This window comes from Rhincodon typus, chromosome 23 (assembly GCF_021869965.1).
Source record: "Rhincodon typus isolate 14 chromosome 23, sRhiTyp1.1, whole genome shotgun sequence".
NCBI classification, from domain to species: Eukaryota; Metazoa; Chordata; class Chondrichthyes; order Orectolobiformes; family Rhincodontidae; genus Rhincodon; species Rhincodon typus.
In genome coordinates, this window is record NC_063354.1 from 9,251,194 (window position 1) to 9,272,588 (window position 21,395).

General features: G+C 38.3%; 1 protein-coding gene across 1 annotated transcript in view; it reads right to left on the reverse strand.

Moving 5' to 3' along the window:
- rptor (regulatory associated protein of MTOR, complex 1) overlaps nucleotides 1-21,395 on the reverse strand; it is a 362,931-nt gene that overhangs the window by 153,296 nt on the left and 188,240 nt on the right. The window contains exons 14-16 of the mRNA XM_048611098.1: nucleotides 7,069-7,143; nucleotides 5,139-5,204; nucleotides 3,149-3,340 (exon numbers count right to left, since the gene is read on the reverse strand). Coding sequence (XP_048467055.1) covers nucleotides 3,149-3,340; nucleotides 5,139-5,204; nucleotides 7,069-7,143 — 333 coding nt within the window. The remainder of the gene's footprint in view (nucleotides 1-3,148; nucleotides 3,341-5,138; nucleotides 5,205-7,068; nucleotides 7,144-21,395) is intronic.

Consider the following 21,395-nt stretch of genomic DNA (forward strand, 5'->3'; position numbering starts at 1 on the left):
GCTGTAAACAAACCTCAAGTTTAAAAAGAAGCACACAATAGCTCTAGGCAGCTACAAACTGACAAGGTCCTTAAAGAGTATAGAGAAATTAGGAAGGAACGTACAGGTGGAATTAGGAAAGCTAAAAGGGGGCCATGAAATGTCTTTAGCATCAAGGAGAATCCTAAGGCTTTTCATGCATATATTAGAAAAAAAAAAGAGGGTAGCAAGGACAAAGGAGGGAAGTTACGCATGGAACCAGAGGAAATGGGAGAGATCTTAGGTTCAAGGTGAGAGGTGGAAAGTTTAAGAGAAATGTGCAAGGGAAGTTTTTCATGCAGAGAGTGGTAGGAGCCTGGAACACGCTGCCAGAAGAGATGGTGAAAGCAGGCACGTTGGCGACATTTAAGAGGCATCTGGATGGTTACACAAATAGGGACAGAATAGAGAGCTGCGGACCGAATATGGGCAGAATGTTTGGTTTTAGTTTAGTCACGGCATGTTGATTGGCACAGGCTTGGAGGGCCTAAGGGCCTGTTTCTGTGCTGTACTTCTCGTTTGTTCTTTTTTTGTTTTGCTCTTAAACAAACAAAAAAAAAAATCAATGAAGAACAGTAGACTTCTTACTTGGTTAGAAATACTTGCTGATTTCATTCTACAATATAAATTGTCCCAATTCCAACCAATGGTCCAGGTGGAGGTGTTCCACAGCAAGAGTTAAATTTAATCAGATCTCTCCTTGTTAAATGGCTTGCTTAAATTATTTCAGTATATTTGCTGCTTAATTAGTTAAAGTACCCAGATTAGAAGCAGTATATCTGTTGTTTTAAAATGGTCTAATGGGATAATTTTACATATACGCCTTTCAAAAGGCTGCTGAACTGAGGCTCCTTTCTTTAGGAATCACATTTACAATCCAAATCTCTCATTCTGAAAAGGTCCTCAGTTTGCAGAGTCTGTCAGTAAGTGATGAGCTAAAATGTGCATTGTTTTGTAGTCCAGAAATGTACTATAAAGAAAGAAAAAGGTTGCATTTATATAGCATCTTTCATGACCTCAGGCTATTTCAGTACCGGTACATCTTCCAAGTGTAGTCAAGTGTGATGTAGGAATGCAACAACTGATGAATAAACACACAGCAAGATGTCTCAAACAGCAACAATTCAATAACGTTTTGTTGTGATTTTACTTGACGGACAATATTAACCAGCATACAAAGCAGAAGTAGTGCTATAGGGGTCTTAGTTATCCACCTGAGTGGACAGATCAGGCCTCAAATTAACGTCTCACACCAGATGCAAATCTGCTCTCAACTGAAGATACAATTTAAATTTACTATTCTAAAGGAACATCAGATTTATACATCAGTTGTTGAATGTTAAAAGGAATAATGGACAAATATATTTTTACTTATTTTAAAAAATTGAAAATAAATGCATGAACTTTTCCTGGTAATGTCAAAAATTATTCACATTGTTATAAACCTAAGATTCAAGGACTGGTTCATTACTAACATTTGACAAGGATCAGATACCGTTGGTTCAAGCCTTCCTCGAGAGTTGAACATGCTGGCATTTCAATGAAGTATAGGAAGAATGTTAAAAGGTGGCATACATGACAATGTAAGAAGGCACTGAACCATGGCCTTGTAAAAGATTCTGTAGCACTGTTCAAAGGAGAGTTTGGAAGTTCTCTCAGTGGCCTAACCAAAATCATTACATATCAACTAATCATCTATCTTGTTTCTAAACCTTGTGGTGCAAAGTTGACTGCTGTGTTGCTCACTAAGGCTAAATACACTTCAAAAGTGCTTTGTTGGTTGTGAAATCCTGAGTCATTAAACATACTATGTAAGTGCAAGCTCATTCTTACCATCATTGGAAGCTACAGTCAGTCTCAGGAACATAAAAATCTTTTAGTCACATCCCTATTCTTGATCAGTAAGTCATCCTTGCTGGACAGTGAGCTTGTATACATGAGGATTCTTTTGGATATGGTCCCACCAAGAGATGAATTATCTTGACAATACTCAACAAGTCCACAAATGGATTAGTTGGACCGAAGGGTCTGTTTCCGTGCTGTATAGCTCTACATCAAAGGATAGTTGCCACCTGTTGCTACTACAACCCATCGTGAATTAACAGTAATGGAAACAGAGTAAAGAAATCTTCAAAATTGCATTCTGTCATCTTAGAAAACTGGTGATATATTAAACATCTGGTGTCATATTCTCCCAGTTAATTTTAGCCCAGAGGAAAACATCTGCTGATGTCACTGATCCTGTGACATCACTGATTTATACAACTTTGGAAGATGAATTGGAAAATATATTAGAGTGCCAATGAGAAGCCCATTTGTTAGGTTACAATGTCAAAAGATAGTAAGTCTTCATTCAGTACATCCTTGAAGAATTTCCTATGGGATTATGCTATGTTATGACTCAGCAGCAGCTGCTTCTTTCGCTATAGTAGACACAATGGACTAAAAGATGTGATATTTCACATGTACCGACTTTCCATTTCGATCCAATCTAATGCATGTCAAAAACTTGCACCTCGTTCAATTGTAGCTGGTAACAGATTGTTAGCACTTAAACACTTGCATGGTATCAGCGATAGAAAGGCTTCATTTCACAGCTGTCAGAACACTGTGCATTGAAATGCTGCTGTTACAGGTACAAAGGTTATCAAATTTGATAAACAGGAATTGACTCATGTCAAGCTCAACAGGAATATAGCCACAGAGACATAAAAAGAGAATTAATTGAACATTCAGCAAATGTAATCTTCCTGAGAAAACAAATAACAAATAAACAACAAAAGCAGAAATTGCTGGAAAAACTCAGGAGGTCCGGCAGCATCTACAGAAAGAAGTAACATTTCAGGTTCAGTGGCCCTTCTTCAAACTTCTCTCTCAGAAGTCTCTTTAAATATTGGTGTGGAATAAACATAAGCACATACATACCAAACCCCAATTTGGATTCGAACGATTTGTTATATTTCACGGTATCAGAGCTTTGAGTATTGTAAGAGCTGACAACAAAGTGCAAAATTAAAAGCGTTCACATTATAAGCACTGGGCACTGACAAAAGTTTCTCTTTCTTACTGTAATTTCTCTTTGATTTTGAATCAATATGCTGCAAGAAGCAACAAATGTAAGGTAGCTTACCTCTGGTATCGGATCTGAGAGAAGAATGTACAATTTCTCATGTGCAATGTCTCTTACACCACACCAGCGAGCGGCATCAAAGTTCTGCCAGATACGCCCCAAACAAATAGCCACCCACTGCCGCAGTAAAGGATGGGGATCATTCAGTTGTTCCAAGCAGATCGCTATTAGATTTCCCTGTAAACAAGCTTCCTACAAAAAAGATGGAAAAAATACTCATAGATGTTTATCTATAAAAGACAATGTTCATTTAGAATGGTCATTAAGTTTTGTTTGAATATACGGGCAGTTTTCATCTAGAATTCTCAAACTTGGCATGGCCAGAGTGAGGTATTGATAGGACTGCAGAAATGTTGCAAACCTACTATTGACCCGGCCTTCCACCTCCCACATTGTGTGCCATCAGCACAAATCTGCACTCGTTGACCTTTGAAGGTATCACCAAATTGGATTTTATGTACAACATTCACATTAAGTAAAAGTGTAGATTCTTTTATTACTCATCTACTGCATTTGTACATTACTTTTTCCAATGTAATTAAGGTGGAATACCTGGGCAAAATGCTGGACAATAGCTAACAGCTTAATTCAACACATGCAGGTCCCAATGGGTTTCACCACAAATACAAACAGCATGACTTGAGCCATGTGAGAGCAGAGGCGTGGGGGTTAAAGTTAGGTTTAACGTCCAACTAGGGAATTTCTGTTCGGCCTTCAACCAATAACACTCTAGCAACTATCCTGGACCAATAGCATGGGTTTCAAGGATGCATCAGCTCTGGTTTGGGTTTAGTACTGTCAATAAGTTATTGAATCTGTGTATTCATTCTATTCAGTGTCTGAATCTTCTGTGTCTAGAGACTAAGGAATGTAACTCCTTAGCAGATAAACAAAACTTTGATGTCCTAGAAAATCAAACCAAAAAAACCCAGCAATTTGCCATTGAAATTTGGGAAAAAAAAGTTTAATTTCAATTGAAATCAGGTAGAGGTGCAGTTTTCAGGTTTTGTCAAAGAAAAATACTCTAGGGCAACAAGACCCAAACTTACTAACTTATAGGATAATTAAATGGGGAACACATTTAAAAATTCTATTCACTACTCAAAGTCCATATTGAGAAATTTATAGAATTGATGAGATCCCCATCCAAGGACGTATAGGGTGATGACATCTACCTCTTGAAGGGCTTCTGCTTCCAATGCAGAGGCAGCACACAAAAATGAGAAAAGAGAAGTAAAGAAACAGCAGCAACATCCAGCAAAACCTTGAGACCAAAGCTTTGGGAACCTGATTCCCCTGTTTAAGCTCGACCAAAAAATGGTCAATTTGGACAAAGGATGAAACAGAGAAATTTATTACTGCTGGTACTTTAGCTAAGAGCAATTGAAACTACGGCAGGATATTTTTTATGGAGGCAGACTGATCTCCGACAATTGGATAAATGAAAGACAAGTTTTCAGGTCAAGGGGTTAAAAAAACAACAGCTCCTAGTTACGTCACTACTACAAATTGTGTCACTACTAGGAGTTTCTTCAAACAGTAGACCAAAATCAGACATGTTCATTACAAATTTTACCTTGGTGTGCGTAGGGGCCCTTGTGAAGACTGCATCCAGACTGCAGATTATTAATAGGCAGGATGCAGTGGAAAAGGTCAGGAAAGATGTTCGGGTACAATGATGCTTTTATGGGCTTGTGTTAAATTTTAATTTTATGAGACTGTTTTGAGTGTCTGATAGGATGTCCAAAATTCCATTTTGTCTCTAAAAGTAAGTTTACACAATCTGATCAAGGATAGGCTTGAAATTGGATGAAATATTTTTTCTCTAAAATGAATGGTCAATAACAAATGTAGCAAACATAGAAAATCACCAATTGTAGAGGGAAAAATCTTCGTTAATTTTCTCTTCTTCTGTTAAGAGCTACATTAGTATATTTAACACAAGTGTTAAATGTAGCAGATTTAAATATAAACATAAAATGCTACTTACCTGTCCTGTATTATAATTATTAACAATGACAGCTAAAATAAAGGCAGCCATCGTTCGGTGCTCAGCCTGAACAAAACAAAAACCTTGAATTAGCACAGCCACGAAAAGCAATAGTGAATTTCAGGGTAGAACACAGAAGATTGTATAAGAACATAAGAAATAGGAATAATGTTATTTTGGACCTTTGAAATTGCCATGCTATTTATTGTGATCATGGCTGATCTTTTACTTAGCTCCATCTTTCCATAAAACCCCATATCCCTGAATTCGCTTAGCCCCTAAATATTTACCAATCTTCGTACTGAATCGAGTTAATGACTAGGCATCCAGCGGCCTCTGCACAAAAGAATTCCAAAAAGGAAGAAACTTCTCTTCATCTGAATGGATGACCACTTACTCTAAGTTTGAGACTTCTAGGTCTAGACTTGCCAGCAATAGAAAACTGTATACAAAAACACATTTCCTGTTTTCATGTTATTAATCATACTTCTGTTTCAATTTTAAAATCTCGTGTCCTGTTTGCTAATGGGGAAATGTTTATGCACACCTATAACAACATCATTTGGCCAACAGAAGTACTGTAGTTCAACCAATTTCTATGTCTCAATTTATCATATATTCTGCTACTTAACTATTAGAGGTATCCACCCTGTCTTAATTATGGCACATTAACCTCTCTGTGATGCTATGGGTGCCTCGAAACACAAGCTAGGGACAGGAGTAGGCCATTCAAACATGTTCTGTTAGTCAATTAAATCATGGCCAATGTGTATGTCAGCTTAATTTATCTGCCTTTATTCAATATCCTACAATAACTTTGGTCAACAAATTCTACAAATCTTCAAAATTTAGTTGTCACAGCATTATCTGATGACTTCCATCACCCCTTGGGTAAAACAAAAATGCTTCTTTTCAGTGGCCTAACTCCAATTCAGAATTTCTACCTCTTGCTCTGGATGATGCCAGCAGGGGAAATAACTCCTCCATCTACTTTACTGAACCCCTTTAGCATTATAGGTACCTCAGTTCAAGAGGACACAAATATATTTATGTAAATCGAGTTCATAACTTAACTAATTAAACTACTTTCTTCTTCATTCTGGTACCTGCACATTAGGTATGAAAGTACATATATTCCTAATGCTATTTGTTTTGCAGTAGACCTGTTCTCTCACAATGAGGATAATATTAAACGTTGTTTTTCTCAAACCTAAGGTGGATGAGTTCACATTTCCCCACGAGTTTCTGTTTATCATAGTTTTGCCCGAATCTCATGCCAGAAAGTTGCACACCGAGTTTAGACTGACATCCTCATGCAGTGATGAGTGGATGCTGTGCTGTTGGATGGGCCAGCTTTTGGATGAAACATTAAACTGAGGCCTTCTCTACTCTCTAAGGTAAATCTAAAGGATCCTATAGCACAACTAGGGAAAGGAAAGAGCAGGGTATTCTGTCCTTCTCAACATTTGTACCAGAATCAACACCACTAAAAACAGATTATTTAATTATTTTACTTATTTATAGTTTATTGCATCATGTTTTGCAGAAATTAGCTGCATCTTGTGCCTATCTAACTGACTGCATCTCAATGTAATCCATTGTCTGCGAAGGACCACCATGCAAAAAGCACAATATAAAAATGAACTTTCTTTCTCTCACAGCTACTCTGGATTTATTTTAAATTATTCAAATCTCTATCTGACTGCTAACTTATATAATTTATTTTGAGTAAATTACAACTTCTTTACTCTGGACTCGATCTTTTGAACATGTCCTAATGCTACATTTTAAGTTTAATCTTGTTGTTGAACAATAGACAGTTATAAGCAAAATTAAATAGGAAGCATTGTCTGCTTCCAAGTGCTAATTCTCTCTAGAAAGTTTAATTAAGAAAAAAGTAGTATTTTTCAACATATAGATAAAAACTCACTGGCATGTATGGGTCTGCCAAAACAGAAAGGAAATATTTGTGACCATTGTCCTTCACCAAGTCAGCCTGGCAAGACTGAAAAATAAGAAAAAGGTAAGCTGTGTTATTGGGTATAGACAGAAAAACAGTACTAGTTTGACTAAGCTATTGCTTACTTATAAATCATAAATATTATCAAGATCTTCCTGTATTCATTACGGGAATGCCACGCACAACCCATTTAATAGTTTTCTCTTTGAATGAGAGACCTGATCACACGAAAGAAAGAAAAACATTTATTTTGTAAGGTTATTTAGCGCCCACGACTTTCATTAAAAAACATTATAATTGACACCAATGCAATTTGTCAGGCTATAGGATCCACATCATAATAATTTAGGAATAACCAATGTTGTTAACTAAACAATAACCGGTGAAAGAACTATTATGTTTAAAGAAGTTAAAGGAATATTGGGTAATATTTATCATGACAATCACATTAAACTAATTACAGTTATTCCTTTAAAATTTTACATTATTGGCTTAAAGCTATTGCGGTGAGATATAACAAGGTTCAAGCCATTTGTCACAATGGGCATAGTGTAAAAACGCAGCTCATTTAAGGTATAATGTAGAATGTACGCGAGATTAAAAGGTGCTCAGAGAATTGACTTTGAACTCTTTTTGGGTCCAAAAATCACTGGATGTACATATCTCATGTTCTTGAACCTCATTACTTATTTAACAAAAAGTAGCATGAAATGTTTAAAATATGAAGCTGAGGATTGGACATGCAAGACTTGGTTTAAATTAGTTAAGATCCTACTGCTGAAGCTTAAAAGTGCAGGCGTGAGTAATTTTTTCAATACTTTTGACTTGATTAGGCAAGTCAGAAATTAAATTATATGATGTTTGACTGTAATTTGTTGTAAAACACTTTCTGTAAGGAAGCATAGCCATATGACCAAGATCAAAAGACATATGGTTTAAAGCAGTTTTTATGGCCCAAGCTAACAATGAAAATGCTTAGGGGTAAACAGTTTTTATTTAAAGACCCAACACTACTTTAGTGTTGCAATTTAAAGTAACAGACTTATGTATAGTTATTTTGAACTGTACGTATTTTGCAGCATCATGTAATGGCACTTTGTTACTTCAGTGTGATTTTTGAAAGTAACTTTGTTAACTCATATCAGCAGTTATTATGGAGTCATTCATATTGTTTTTATTAAGATATTGATAGACTTTGAGATTTTCTGGAGTACTTAGTTGTATCAGTTGGAACATTTGGGATAATATAAAACATCAGTGGATAAAACTGCATACTCTCAAACATATAAATTACTCCAGTGGTGCCAGATTATCATGATAGCTCACTGACCTTTTAGACCTCTAAGTGAGAGAAAAGGGATCGATAGGTCATGGTGAATCAGGAGACAGTAGAATGTGATATCGATAGGATTACCAGCACTTTTAAAATTGTGTCTATACTGTGTGCAAGGTAAAAAAAAAATACAGAAAATGTTTCTGCAGCATGTACCACAGCTCAATGCTCATAACATGTTAGTTAATAAAATACATAAACAATCACTTATTTTATAAAAGTGAAGTACCAGAAATCTGAAATAAAAACCAGAGTGCTAGAGGCACTCCGGTCTGACAGCTTCTGTTTATTTCTTTATCTCTATTTTGCACAGCCCTAAACTAATGCAACATTCAAAGGTGCTTCACAGAAGCATTATAAAGCAAGTGCTACGCTAAGCCATATAGAAAGATATCAGGCAGAAGACTAAAAGCTTGATAAAAGAAGCAGGCTTTAAGAAGCATCATAAAGGACGGCAGAGAGATGGAGGGATAGAATTTCAGAGGTTGGGGCCTGGGAAACCAAGGGTGACCCAACCACGATGATGAGTTGGGATACACAAGAGACCCAGGATTAGAAGAGTGCAGAGATATTGGAGAGTTGGAGGAGATTACACAAATAGGGAGGGGAAGGTCATGGAAAGATTTGAAAACAAGGAGGAGAATTCTACAACTAAAATATCACTTGACTAGAAGCCAATGTAGGTCAGGACCTCAGGGGTGGATAGGGGAATGGGACTTTTTTTAAGCCTTAGCAACAGCTTTTGATGACCAGGAGTAGATGAACAGAGAGCAGTGTATGAGTAAAGTCCAGCTTACAGGCAATGATGCCACGAATAAGGTTTTAGATGACAAGCTGTGACAGGGCAAAGTTGAACACAAATGGAGGTGGAAATAGGCTTTCCTAGAAATGACATGAATCAAGTCAGCAGTTTACCTTAGGATCAAATGTGAAACCAAGATTGTGAATAAACTGGCTTAATTGTTGTCAGGGAGAGGGATAGATTTGAGTGATACAGAAGACAGTTTGGACTAGGGCCAAAAACACTGGCTTTAGTCTTCCCAATATTTAATTAGAGAAAGTTTCTGCTCATCCAGTGCTCAATGTTTCGTGAGAAGTTAGCTATTTTAACATAAAGGAGTTTTCAAGAGAGGCATACATAAAATCTTTGATGGGATTGTACTATAGGCCCCCTTCAATAGTAACAGGGAAACTGAGAAACAAATACATAGGGAGATCTCAGATATATGCAAGCATAAGGCGAAAATAATGGGGGATTTTAATTTTCCAAACATTGAATGGGGCTACCATAATGTTAAAGGTTTGAATGGTGGAGAATTTGTCAAATATGTTCAAGAAAATTCTTTATCAATATATGGATGCTCCTACTAGAGGAGGAGCAAGACTAGACCTTCTTTTGGGCAATAAGGCAGGACAGGTGACTGAAGTAAAAGTGGGGGAACACTGTGGGTTTAGCAATCATAATTCTAATAATTTCAAAATGGTTATAGAAAAGGATAAGCCTTCCATGAAAGTTAAAGGTTTTAATTGGAGTAAGGCAAATTTTAATGCTATGAGACAAGAACTTTCAAAAGTTGATTGGAATAAACTGTTCGCAAGTAAAAGGACATCTGACAAGTGGGAGGCCTTCAAGAGTGTGATGACAAGAGTACAGAGGCATTTTGTTCATGTTAAAGTGAAGGGTAAGACTGATAAGATTAAGGAACAATGGATGACTAAAGATATTGACTAGAACCTCAATAATAAAAGAGAATCTTATTTTAGATATAGACAACTTGGTTCAATTGAATCTTTTAGTCAATATAAAGAGAGTAGGGGCATTCTTAAGAGAGAAATCAGGAAGGCAAAGAGGGAATATGAGATAGCACTGGCAGATTAGGTTAAGGATAATCCAAAAAGATTCTACAAATACATTAAGAGCAAGACAATAACTAGAGAGAGGGTAGGACATCTTAAAGATCAAGGAGGTCGTCTTTCCGTTGAACCCCAGGAGCTGGGAGAGATTCTAAATGAATATTTCACTTCAAGTTTTACTGTGGAGAAAGAAATGGAGTCGAGACAATGCAGAGAAATAAACTTTGATGTTTTAAAAACAGTTCACATTACAGAATAGGAAGTTTGAGAGTTCTTAGAGAATATAAAGGTGGATTAATCTCTGGGACCTGATCTAATGTTTCCCAGAACGTTATGGGAAGTAAGGGAGGAAACTACAAGACTCCTTGCAGAAATACGTGCATCACCTATAACTACAGGTGAGGTGCCTGATGACTAGAGGGTAGCTAATGTTGTACCATTGTTTAAGAAATGTTGAGAGGAGAAATTGGGGAACTACAGACCTGAGAGTCTGACTACTGTTGTGGGTAAAGTGTTGGAGATGATGATAAAAGATAGGATTTATGGACATTTAGAGGGGCAAAAAATTGATTAGGGATAGTCAGCATGGTTTTGTGAGAGGAAAATTGTGTCTCACAAATTTGTTAGTTTTTTGAGGATGTTACCAAAAAGATTGATGATGGCAGAGCAGCAGACATTGTTTATTTGGATTTCAGTAAAGCCTTCGATAAGGTTCTGCATGGTAGTTTAATTAGGTCACAAGGGATTCTCAGTGAGCAGGCCAATTGGATACAAAATTGACTTAATGGCAGGAAACAGAGTGTAATGGTGGAGGGCTGCCTTTCTGACTGGAGACCTCCAAACAACGGTGTTCCACAGGGATCAATTCTGGGTCCATTGTTGTTTGTCATTTATATAAATGATTTGGATGAGAACATGGAAGGTATGGTTAGTAAGTTTGCGGATGACACCAAAATCGGTGGTTTAGTAGACATGAAAAAGGTTTACTAAGATTACAGAGGGATCTTGATCAAATGGGTCAATAGGCTGAAAAATGGCAGATGGAGTTCAATCTGGATAAATGCAAGGTATTGCATTTTGGTACAACAAACAAGGGTAAGGCTTATACAATTAATGGTATGGCCTTGAGTGGTGCTGTAGAACAGAGGGAACCAAGGATGCAAGTACATAATTCTTTGAAGTTTGAGTCACACATGGACAGGATGGTTAGTAAGGCACTTGGCACGCTTGCCTTCATTGCTCAGTCCTTGGAATATAGGGAGTTGGGAAGTAATGTTGAGGTTGTACAGGATATTGGTGAGGCCTCATCTGGAATAGTGTCCAGTTCTGGTCACCCAGTTATAGGAAGGATATTATCAAGCTGGAGAGGGTTCAAAAGAGGTTTACCAGGATGTTGCTGGGTATAGAAGTTGAGTCATAAAGAAAGGCTGGATAAGCTGGGACTTTTGCACTGGAACGTAGGAGGTTGAGAGGCAACCTGATAGAAGTTTATAAAATAATGCTAGGTATAGACAGAATTAATGGAAGTTGTCTTTTCCCTAGGATGGGGGATTTCAACACTACGGGACACATTTTTAAGGTGAGAGGAGAGAGATTTTAAAAAAAGACAAGGCAAATATTTTGCACAGAGGGAGGTTCGCATGTGGAATGAACTTCCTGAGGAAGTGGTGGATGCAGGCACAATTACCACATTTAGAAGACATTTGGATAAGTACTTGAATAGGAGAGGTTTGGAGGAACAGATAGGTGGGCCTAGTTTAGTTTGGAATTACGCTCGGCATGGATTGGTTGGGCCGAAGGGTCTGTTTCCATGCTGTATGACTCTATGTCACCAAGCCACAGCATGCAGAGGAGAAATAGGAGGGGAGGCCAGGATTGATTCTTGGAGAAACACCAGAGTTAAATAGTGCAGGAGCACGCAGAGATGCCGAGAGAAACAAATGAAAAGGATTTCACATCTCCCTCTTTTACCAGCTAAAAATATTAAATATTGCCCATCTTTATTTCAAGTACTAAAGAATGACACAACAAACTGCTACTTCCTAAACATTATAAAGTAACATGGCCTAAAGCAAAGGTGAGAATGTGATGAACGTTGCAGAGACAAATTGTGCAATCTAGATTAATTAGCATTCTGAGGAAAAATTTAGATCTTAATCAAACATTGTCCTTACCATCCAATGTGCCCCAGATCTCAAAAAATGTCAGCAAAATTGGAAAACCATTACATCTTAAATTAAGAATTAACACTGATTTTTTTATATCTTCAAAATCCAATTTTGGATAGGATGATTGCACTGAGGATTATGCTAAATGATATAAATACAAGGTTATGGTCAAACAAGGTCAAGATTATTTTAACACAAATTCAAAATTTCCTCAAAAGATACAGTGTCTATACAAATAATGTAGAAGTAAGGCTGAGCAAAATTATCTATGTACTCTAGCTGCAATTTTGTTTTGTACTTCAACTCACTTTCTCTATTGTTACCTCCTTCATTTTGCTCCCCTAATCCCCAAATTTACAATTCTTGAGAGAATACGATCAGGATAGTTTGAATGTTCCTTTATGCGAGAGCTTGTAGGTTCCCTGTTTCATTCAACAGCAGGCTTAATTTGGTGTGATTTTTTTTTAGAAACAGAAGGTCTTCCTCACACAATTTCATGGGTTAGAGTTAAATATTAATTGAATGCAACAAAGACTAGTAAAGAATTCTCAATTTAGAGAAAAGAAATCATATTCTGGACACCTCAAGACTTAATAGGTTTAGGTTCTTCAGGTGAATGCTAATGGTGACATATGCAAGTTATCCTCAATGGAAACACTTAAACATGCTTAAAATTTTCACATAATTTCAAATAGAAAGTCTCAAAACAAACTCAAAAGATAAGGTGAGAATGAACTTGAATTTAAATACTGGAAACTGCAGTTAGAGAACTCAATGTCATGGATCATCCAGTTTTCAGGAATCACACAAAGTCAACAGTCAATAATCCAGCCCACTTCAATAGAGCATAGAACAGTACAGCACAGTGCAGGCCCTTTGGCCCATGATGTTGTGCCGACCTATTATCCTACTAAGATCAATCTACCCTGCAAACCCAACATTTTACTATCCTTCATGTGCCTATCCAAGAGTTGTTTAGAAGTCTCTAAAGTATCTGACTCCACTACCACTGCCGGCAGCGCATTCCACACGCCCACCACTCTCTGTGTGAAGAACCTACCTCTGACATCTCCCCTATACCTTCCTCCAATCACCTTAAAATTATGCCCCCTCGTAATAGTCATTTCTGCCCTGGGAAAAAGTCTCTGACTATCCACTCTTTCTATGCCTCTCATCATTTTGTAAACCTCTAACAAGTCACCTCTCATCCTTCTTTGCTCCAAAGCCCTAGCTCCCTCAACCTTTCCTCATAAGACCTGCCCTCCAGTCCAGGCAGCATCCTGGTAAATCTCCTTTGCACCCTCTCTAAAGCTTCCACATCTTTCCTGTAATGAGGTGACCATAACTGAATACAATATTCCAAGTGTGGTCTAACCAGAGTTTTATAGAGCTGCAGTATAACCTCATGGCTCTTAAACTCAATTCCCCTGCCAATGAAAGCCAGCACACCATACGCCTTCTTTATAACTCTATCAGCTTGGGTAGCAACTTTGAGGGATCTATGGACGTGGACCCCAAGATCCCTCTGTTCCTCCACACTGCTGAGAATCCTGCCATTAATCCTGTATTCTGCATTCAAATTTGACCTTCCAAAATGAATCACTTCACACTTTTCCGGGTTGAATTCCATCTGCCACTTCTTTGCCCAGCTCTGCATCCTGTCAATGTCCTGTTGCAACCTACAACAGCCCTCCACGCTGTCCACAACTCCACCAACCTTCATGTCATTGGCAAACTTACTAACCCACCCTTTCAATTCCTCATCCAAGTCATTTATAAAGATCATAAAGAGCAGAGGTCCTAGAACAGATCCCTGTGGAACGCCACTGGTCACCGAGCTCCAGGCTGAATACTTTCTATCTACTACCACCCTCTGTCTTCTATTGAGCAGCCAGTTTTGTATCCAGGCAGCCAGATTTCCCTGAATTCCATGCCTCCTTACTTTCTGAATGAGCCTACCATGTGGAACCTTATCGAATGCCTTGCTAAAATCCATATAAACCACATCCACTGCTCTACCTTCATTGACGTGTTTTGTCACATCCTCCAAGAATTCAATAAGGCTTGTGAGGCATGACCTGCCCCTCACAAAGCCATGATGACTATTTCTAATCAAACTGTGCTTTTCCAAATAATCATAAATACTATCTCTCAGAATCCTCTCCAATAATTTTCCCACCACAGAAGAAAGACTGACTGGTCTGTAATTTCCAGGATTATCCCTATTCCCTTTCTTTAATAAGGGAATGATATTTGCCACCCTCCAATCTTCTGGCACTACTCCAGTGGACAGTGAGGACGCAAAGATCATTGCCAAAGGGGCAGCAATCTCTTCCCTCGCTTCCCGTAGTAGCCTTGGGTATATCCCGTCTGGCCCAGGGGACTTATCTATCCTCATGTTTTTCAAAATTTCTAGCACATCCTCCTTTCTAACAACAACCTGTTTGAGCATATCTGCCTGTTTCATGCTGTCCTCACAAATGTCAAGGTCCCTCTCACTGGTGAATACTGAAGCAAAGTATTCATTAAGGACCTCCCCTACCTCCTCTGACTTCGCACACAAGTTCCCTCCACTATCCCCAATTGGCCCTACCCTCACTCTGGCCATCCTCTTGTTCCTCACGCAAGTATAGAAAGCCTTGGGGTTTTCCTTGATCCTACTTGACAAGGTTCTCTCATACCTCTTCTAGCTCTCCTAAGTCCATTCTTCAATTCCTTCCTGGCTACCTTGTAGACCTCTAGAGCCCTGTCTGATCCTTGCTTCCTCAACCTTAAGTTCTTCCTCTTGACTAGGTGTTCAACATGTCTTGTCATTCAAGGTTCCTTCACCTTACCATCCTTTCCTTGCCTCAGTGGGACAAACCTATCCAGTACCTGTAGCAACTGCTCCCTAAACAACCTCCACATTTCTATCGTGCATATCCCTGAGAACATCTGATCCCAATTGATGCTCCATAGTTCTTGCCTAATAGCATTGTAATTCCCCCTCCCCCAATTAAATACTTTCCCATACCATCTGCTCCTATCCCTCTCCATGACTATAGTAAAAGTCAGGGAGTTATGATCACCATCACCGAAATGCTCTCCCACCAGGAGATCTGACACCTGACCAGTTTCGTTGCCAAGCACCAAATCCAATATGGCCTCCCCTCCAGTCGGCCTATCTACACATTGAGTCAGAAATCCTTCCTGGACACACCTGACAAAATCTGCTCCATTCAAACTATTTGCACTTAGGAAGTTCCAGTCTATTTGAGGGAAATTGAAGTTGCCCATGACAACAACCCTATTACTTCTGCACCTTTCCAAAATCTGTCTCCCAATCTGTTCCTCAGTGTCTCTGTTGCTACTGGGGGCCATCTATAGAAAACTCCCAATAAAGTGACTGCTCCTTTCCTGTTTCTGACTTCCACCCATACTGACTCAGTGGACAAACCCTCCTCCACGACCTTCCTTTCTGCAGCTGTGATACCATCCCTGATTAGCAATGCCACTCCCCCACCTCTTTTACCTCCCTCCCTATTTCTTTTGAAACATCTATACCTCGGAACATCCAAACACCATTCCGGCCCTGTGTTATCCAAGTCTCCGTAATGGCCACAACATCGTAGTTCCAAGTACTGATCTATGCTCCAAGCTTGTCACCCTTATTCCTGACACTTCTTGCATTGAAGTAGACACACCTCAACCCGTCGCACTGACTGCCACTTTGCCCTATTAACTGCTTATCCTTCCTCATAGATTCTCTGCTTGCTCTGTCTGTACACTGGCTACCCCATCCTCTGATCTGTAGCTCTGGTTCCCATCCCCCTGATAAACTAGTTTAAACCCTCCCAAAGGGCTCTAGCAAAACTCCCGCCCAGGATATTGGTGCCCCTCCAGTTCAGGTGCAACCCGTCCTTCCTGTACAGGTCCCACCTTCCCCAGAAGGTATCCCAATTATCCACAAACCTGAAGCCCTCCCTCCTACACCAGCTCTGTAGCCACGTGTTCAGCTGCGCTCTCTCTCTGTTTCTAGCCTCACTAGCCTGTGGCACTGCTAGTAATCCTGAAATTACTACTCTACTCGTCCTGGCTTTCAGCTTCCAACCTAACTCCCTATAATCACTTTTCAGTTCCTCATCTCGCTTCCCAGCTATGTCATTGGTACTGATGTGTACCACGACTTCTGGCTGCTCTCCCTCCCCTTTAAGAATCTTGAATATTCGATCCGAGACATCCCTGACCCTGGCACCCAGGAGACAACTTTAAGGAGAAGCTAAATATGATTGAAGTGGAGAAAGACTGCAGAAAGCAACAGCATCAACAGATTTGGGAATCAATGTGGGGTGTTAACTGAGGGGCATCGGAGATAACTTCCCTACTATTTCTCAAAATAGTGCTGTTTACATCCACCTAATAGATGAGGGCAGATGAGGCCTTAAATGTTTCATCTGAAAGAGTGTACACCTCTGACTGTGCAGCATCCTTCAGTATTGCACTACACAACTTTTTGTGCTCAAGGCTGTGAAGGGAGACTTAGAACACAATTTTTTGATCTAGAAATAAGCATAGTACCAACTGAGTCAATGCCAGGCTCTAATAAAGAGAGCAAGAAACTGAGTGCAAAATATAACTGAAAGCTTACTGGCTCAGCAAAGTAATAAAAGACAGTGAATAATATTACAATGTTTATCAATATTAGCAGAACGTGCCAATACTTGTCAGAAAGCAGCGGCATGGGTCTTTACCTCAAAGAAAAAAAAAGCAGGGCTCAATTCTCCTTTAGAAATATACCGCAAGACATTGTAGAGAAATATCACTCAACATGTTCAATCAATCGGATTGTATATATTCAAAATGTAGCTTTATATAAGCAACTTTGGTATTTATAATGCTGCTTCAAATACAAGCGATTTTGAATATAGATTACTGCAAAAAGCAACAGGAAAATTTTAGTGTGCAATTCCAATCCAATCTCAAGTGCACAAAGGTCAAATTATGGAAGACCTAGAGCACCATATCATTTTAAACTCAAGTCAGCAGCAGCACACTTAGTGTGCTGCACAGTTTTATCTTAAAAGTGTCTGAGTGACCTACTCTGCATTTTGGGATTTCCAGTTATTTAAACGTGAAAGTTAAAGTTGCTACTCCCTCTCGCAGTGTTATTCTAAGTTAGTCTTAGTTGCAGGGAAAAGCAGGAAATAACAGGATTCCAATGTCACGATGACTTGATACGCATTGCAGCGGGAAACACCAGCTACAGATTAGTAACTGCAGTTGAAGTGAACCAAGGGCATGACTTATTGACACCAGCATGAATGAAATACATAAAGTACCTGCATCATCCAAATTCAAACCTAATGCATTATTCAAATGGCACCAGGAGGTTTCTGCTCCTGTAGAAAAAAAATATACAAAGCAACGCTAATTGCCCTTCGAGTTTCTTTACCATAATCAGAATTTTCAGACTTAAGTTCAAATGGTTTTTAAGTGGTGGCAGGCTTTTAGTACAAAATTAGCTGTTTTAAGTAATAGAAGATATTTTAGGGACATTAGCCATTGCACTGTATTCTCAAATCTCTTCATCCTGGAGATGAATGCTGGCTATATGAAATATTTAAAATAAAATATGTTCATTTGCTAGGTATTGTCAAAAAGAGCTGGAAGAAAAGTAAATTAATGTTTAATGCCATGCTGCAATATCTCCTGATTTCTAGCCCTTAACTGCATCCCAATGGAAGGATACACACTGCCCCAGTGTCCAGGAATGCTGGTAGCTAAAAAAACCAAGAGATGTGCAAATGCACAACGGGGTCGACTTCATTTTAAAATGAAGTTCTCTCTTTGCCTTTCTGTAAACAATCTGTTCACAACTGCTTGCCTCCTCCTTTGAAGCATTTGAGAGACCAGAAATTGTGTAAGAAGAACTGCAGAAGCAAACTACTGCTTGACTACTCCAGGGAACAAAGGCAGCTGGCCAACAGTATGCTGCAACTTTTCAGGGAGTGCAGCAGCAAGCCTATTGGCCAAAGTATATAGAGTTTATTCAGCACAACTTTAACAATGACACAAGACTTCATAGTGGAAAGATTCGTCATTCCCTAAATGGATGTCTACATAGATAGTAACAGTCAATGTTAAATATTAATTTACTGGCACATGGTTTATTGCCTTTCCTAAAGATAAGATTAGTTTCACTGTAATAGCTTGTACAAGCCTATGATTCTAGCTCCAAGTTAATAACCAGAAACTTGGTTATACATCAGAGTGTCAGCTTTTCACAGTGTGACTGGAATTACATACATCCCATAAAGCATTTCCTTTCTCAAATTGGCTATGATAAAACTTCCCATTTGTAAACTAAGTGGAAAACACAACAAAGGTCACTGTGACAGTTTGCATAAATTCTCAGACAAATTGAAGTACATTGAACATACTTTATTTCATCTCAGGCCCGTGGACCAATCATAATATAAATGAACATGAGAGGATAGCATTTTAATATCTCTAACTGAGTTTTCTAGGACAGAAAGCATTTTCCATCTTAGTAATTAATTACATTAGGTATAATAGCCTCCAATGCAAGTGCTTGCAGTTAGCAGCCTGCTGTCTTGGTTTATACCCAATTTTGACAGGCTTTTATTGACTTGGACCCTTATGCACACTTTTGCAAAATTTGAGTAAACCATGGACTTTATGGTAATTTAAACTGTATTATCCTTCCCACAATATTGGCAGAATCAGATGAAAAGCAAAATGAAACTTGACCCCATATTTACTGCAATCATTGACACATGATAGAAACAAAACGACTGCTTTAACACAATTTTCACATGGCCATTTGATAATGAAGATACTGCACTAAAAAATGGCAACTGCCAGGTTACAGCAGCTTAGGTTCCAGAGAAAACTATGTAAAAGACGTCAAACAGATATCAGTGTAAAAATGTCAATTTGGTAATCCTGATAAAAACAAATACCTGTTACCATAGCAAGTGTATTGAACTATTTTAGCAGATTTAAAAATGATCTTAAAATATTTGCCCAACTTCCTTCTGGTCTTAAAACACAGCCTACAGTATTTCCTTATACAGGGCAGCAAAATAGTGGTAATCGACAACATGGATACGGGACTGAAAAATACGCACATTGAAATATTAGATTGTATTACCTCTTTCAATTTTAATAAATTGATTAGAATGTGTTACAATATAGCAAGGTGAGGGATTGTGGAAGTACCATTTTACTTGACCAAGTTTTATTCTGGTTGATATAATCACGGACAGTAAATCTTTGCTGTCAAATGAGGCAACAAAAATGGCACTGCATCATTCAACTTAAATTGCAGTGGTATTAAATTTTATTTCACTGCATGTTCCAAGAAACACAATGTAAGTAATTATGTATGAAATTAATATTTGTGATTGTAACTAAGCTGGGCATAAGCACTATAACTTTCTCGTGCTGACATTTATTAATTATGAACATAGTACTCTCTAGGAGATAAATAACAACTGGGTAGAAGTGAAATTATCAAATTGTCAATCTTTTAGTGCAAGCTTAAAGTGAAGCAGTTGTCAGAATTAACATTCCCCGAAGTCAGCTTGGCCAAAAAAAAAACAAATGCCAGTGAAATGCAGCCACCCGACCAACACTCCTGTAACGGAAGGCACGATGGTCATAAAATCATGAAACAGGAAAATGAAGGGATTTAAATCTGTTTTATTTATGTTTGGTTTGTATTTTGATTTAAATACTGCTGTCTGTAAAAATCCAACTTGTTCACTACATAAGGAAAAGCAATTGTGGGGATTCTTTTTCCAAACAATGAGTAAAGTTTGGTCATGCCAAAGCAATTTTATCACTTTCAATAATCTAATAATTTTTTTTAAATTAAGCAGCAATCTTCATAGCATGCAATGAGATCAAGTTCAGGCTACTCAATATTGTGTCCACAAAAAATAATTCTGGATACATTATCTCAAGGTACCCATTTAGTATTTGCCTGAAATTATTCTAAGTCGTATATACATCAACAGCGATCCATTTTAAATGTCAGCTGAATGGTTATAGTTACACAATAGAACTAAAAGGTAAACTATTTGTAAACTGAAGAAATTAACTAAAGTGGCAAATGCTTACAATAAAAGTACTTCTTCACTCAAGAATGTCATTCGCTCCAATACAGGTTTTCAAAATGGTCAGTCATTTCCAATCAGCATGCATAAGTGACTGATGCCAATTCCATGTAAAGGCAAATGGTTAATAGAATTTGCAGCCGATATCAACCTGAAATGTTAGCTAGGGAGTAGCAAATACTTCACTCCTTGAAATGAAGATGTTTGTAAATTTCCGACTTTATTGAATACAATGAAGGGGAGGTGCTGGTGCAGTGGTAACGTCGCTAGACTGGGAATCCAGAACCTTAGACTAATGGTCTGGAGACATTCAAATAAATAAAAACTGGAATAAAAAGATGGCCTCATAGTGACCTCGTAACCACTGTCAATTATTGTAAAAACTCATCTGATGTCCTTCTTCCATTCTTACCTGGTCTGGTCTACATGTGACTCCAGACCCAGAGTAATGTGGTTGACCTTTAACTACTTTCTGAGCAATCTGGGATGGGCAATAAACATTGGCCTAGCCAGAAACACCCAAACCTGTGAACAAATCTTTAAAAAGTGGAAAAGTTTCAGTTTGCAATTCAAGTAATTCAACTTTTAAATGAAGAAGGTTAAAAAAAAGACTGCAACTATTGAGAGAGGTAACTTCAATAATCTTCAGTCCTGTCACACTTCTATCATTGTTTTTTCTTCGGATTCAACACCCAGCTCTCTTTTTACGAGAGTTTAAGATAACTCATGGTCTAAGGGACCTGAAAATCAACACGCTGGTTGACAGGTGGTTAGATATCATCAGCACACACATGAAGGCTGACAGCATGTCTGCAGAAGATA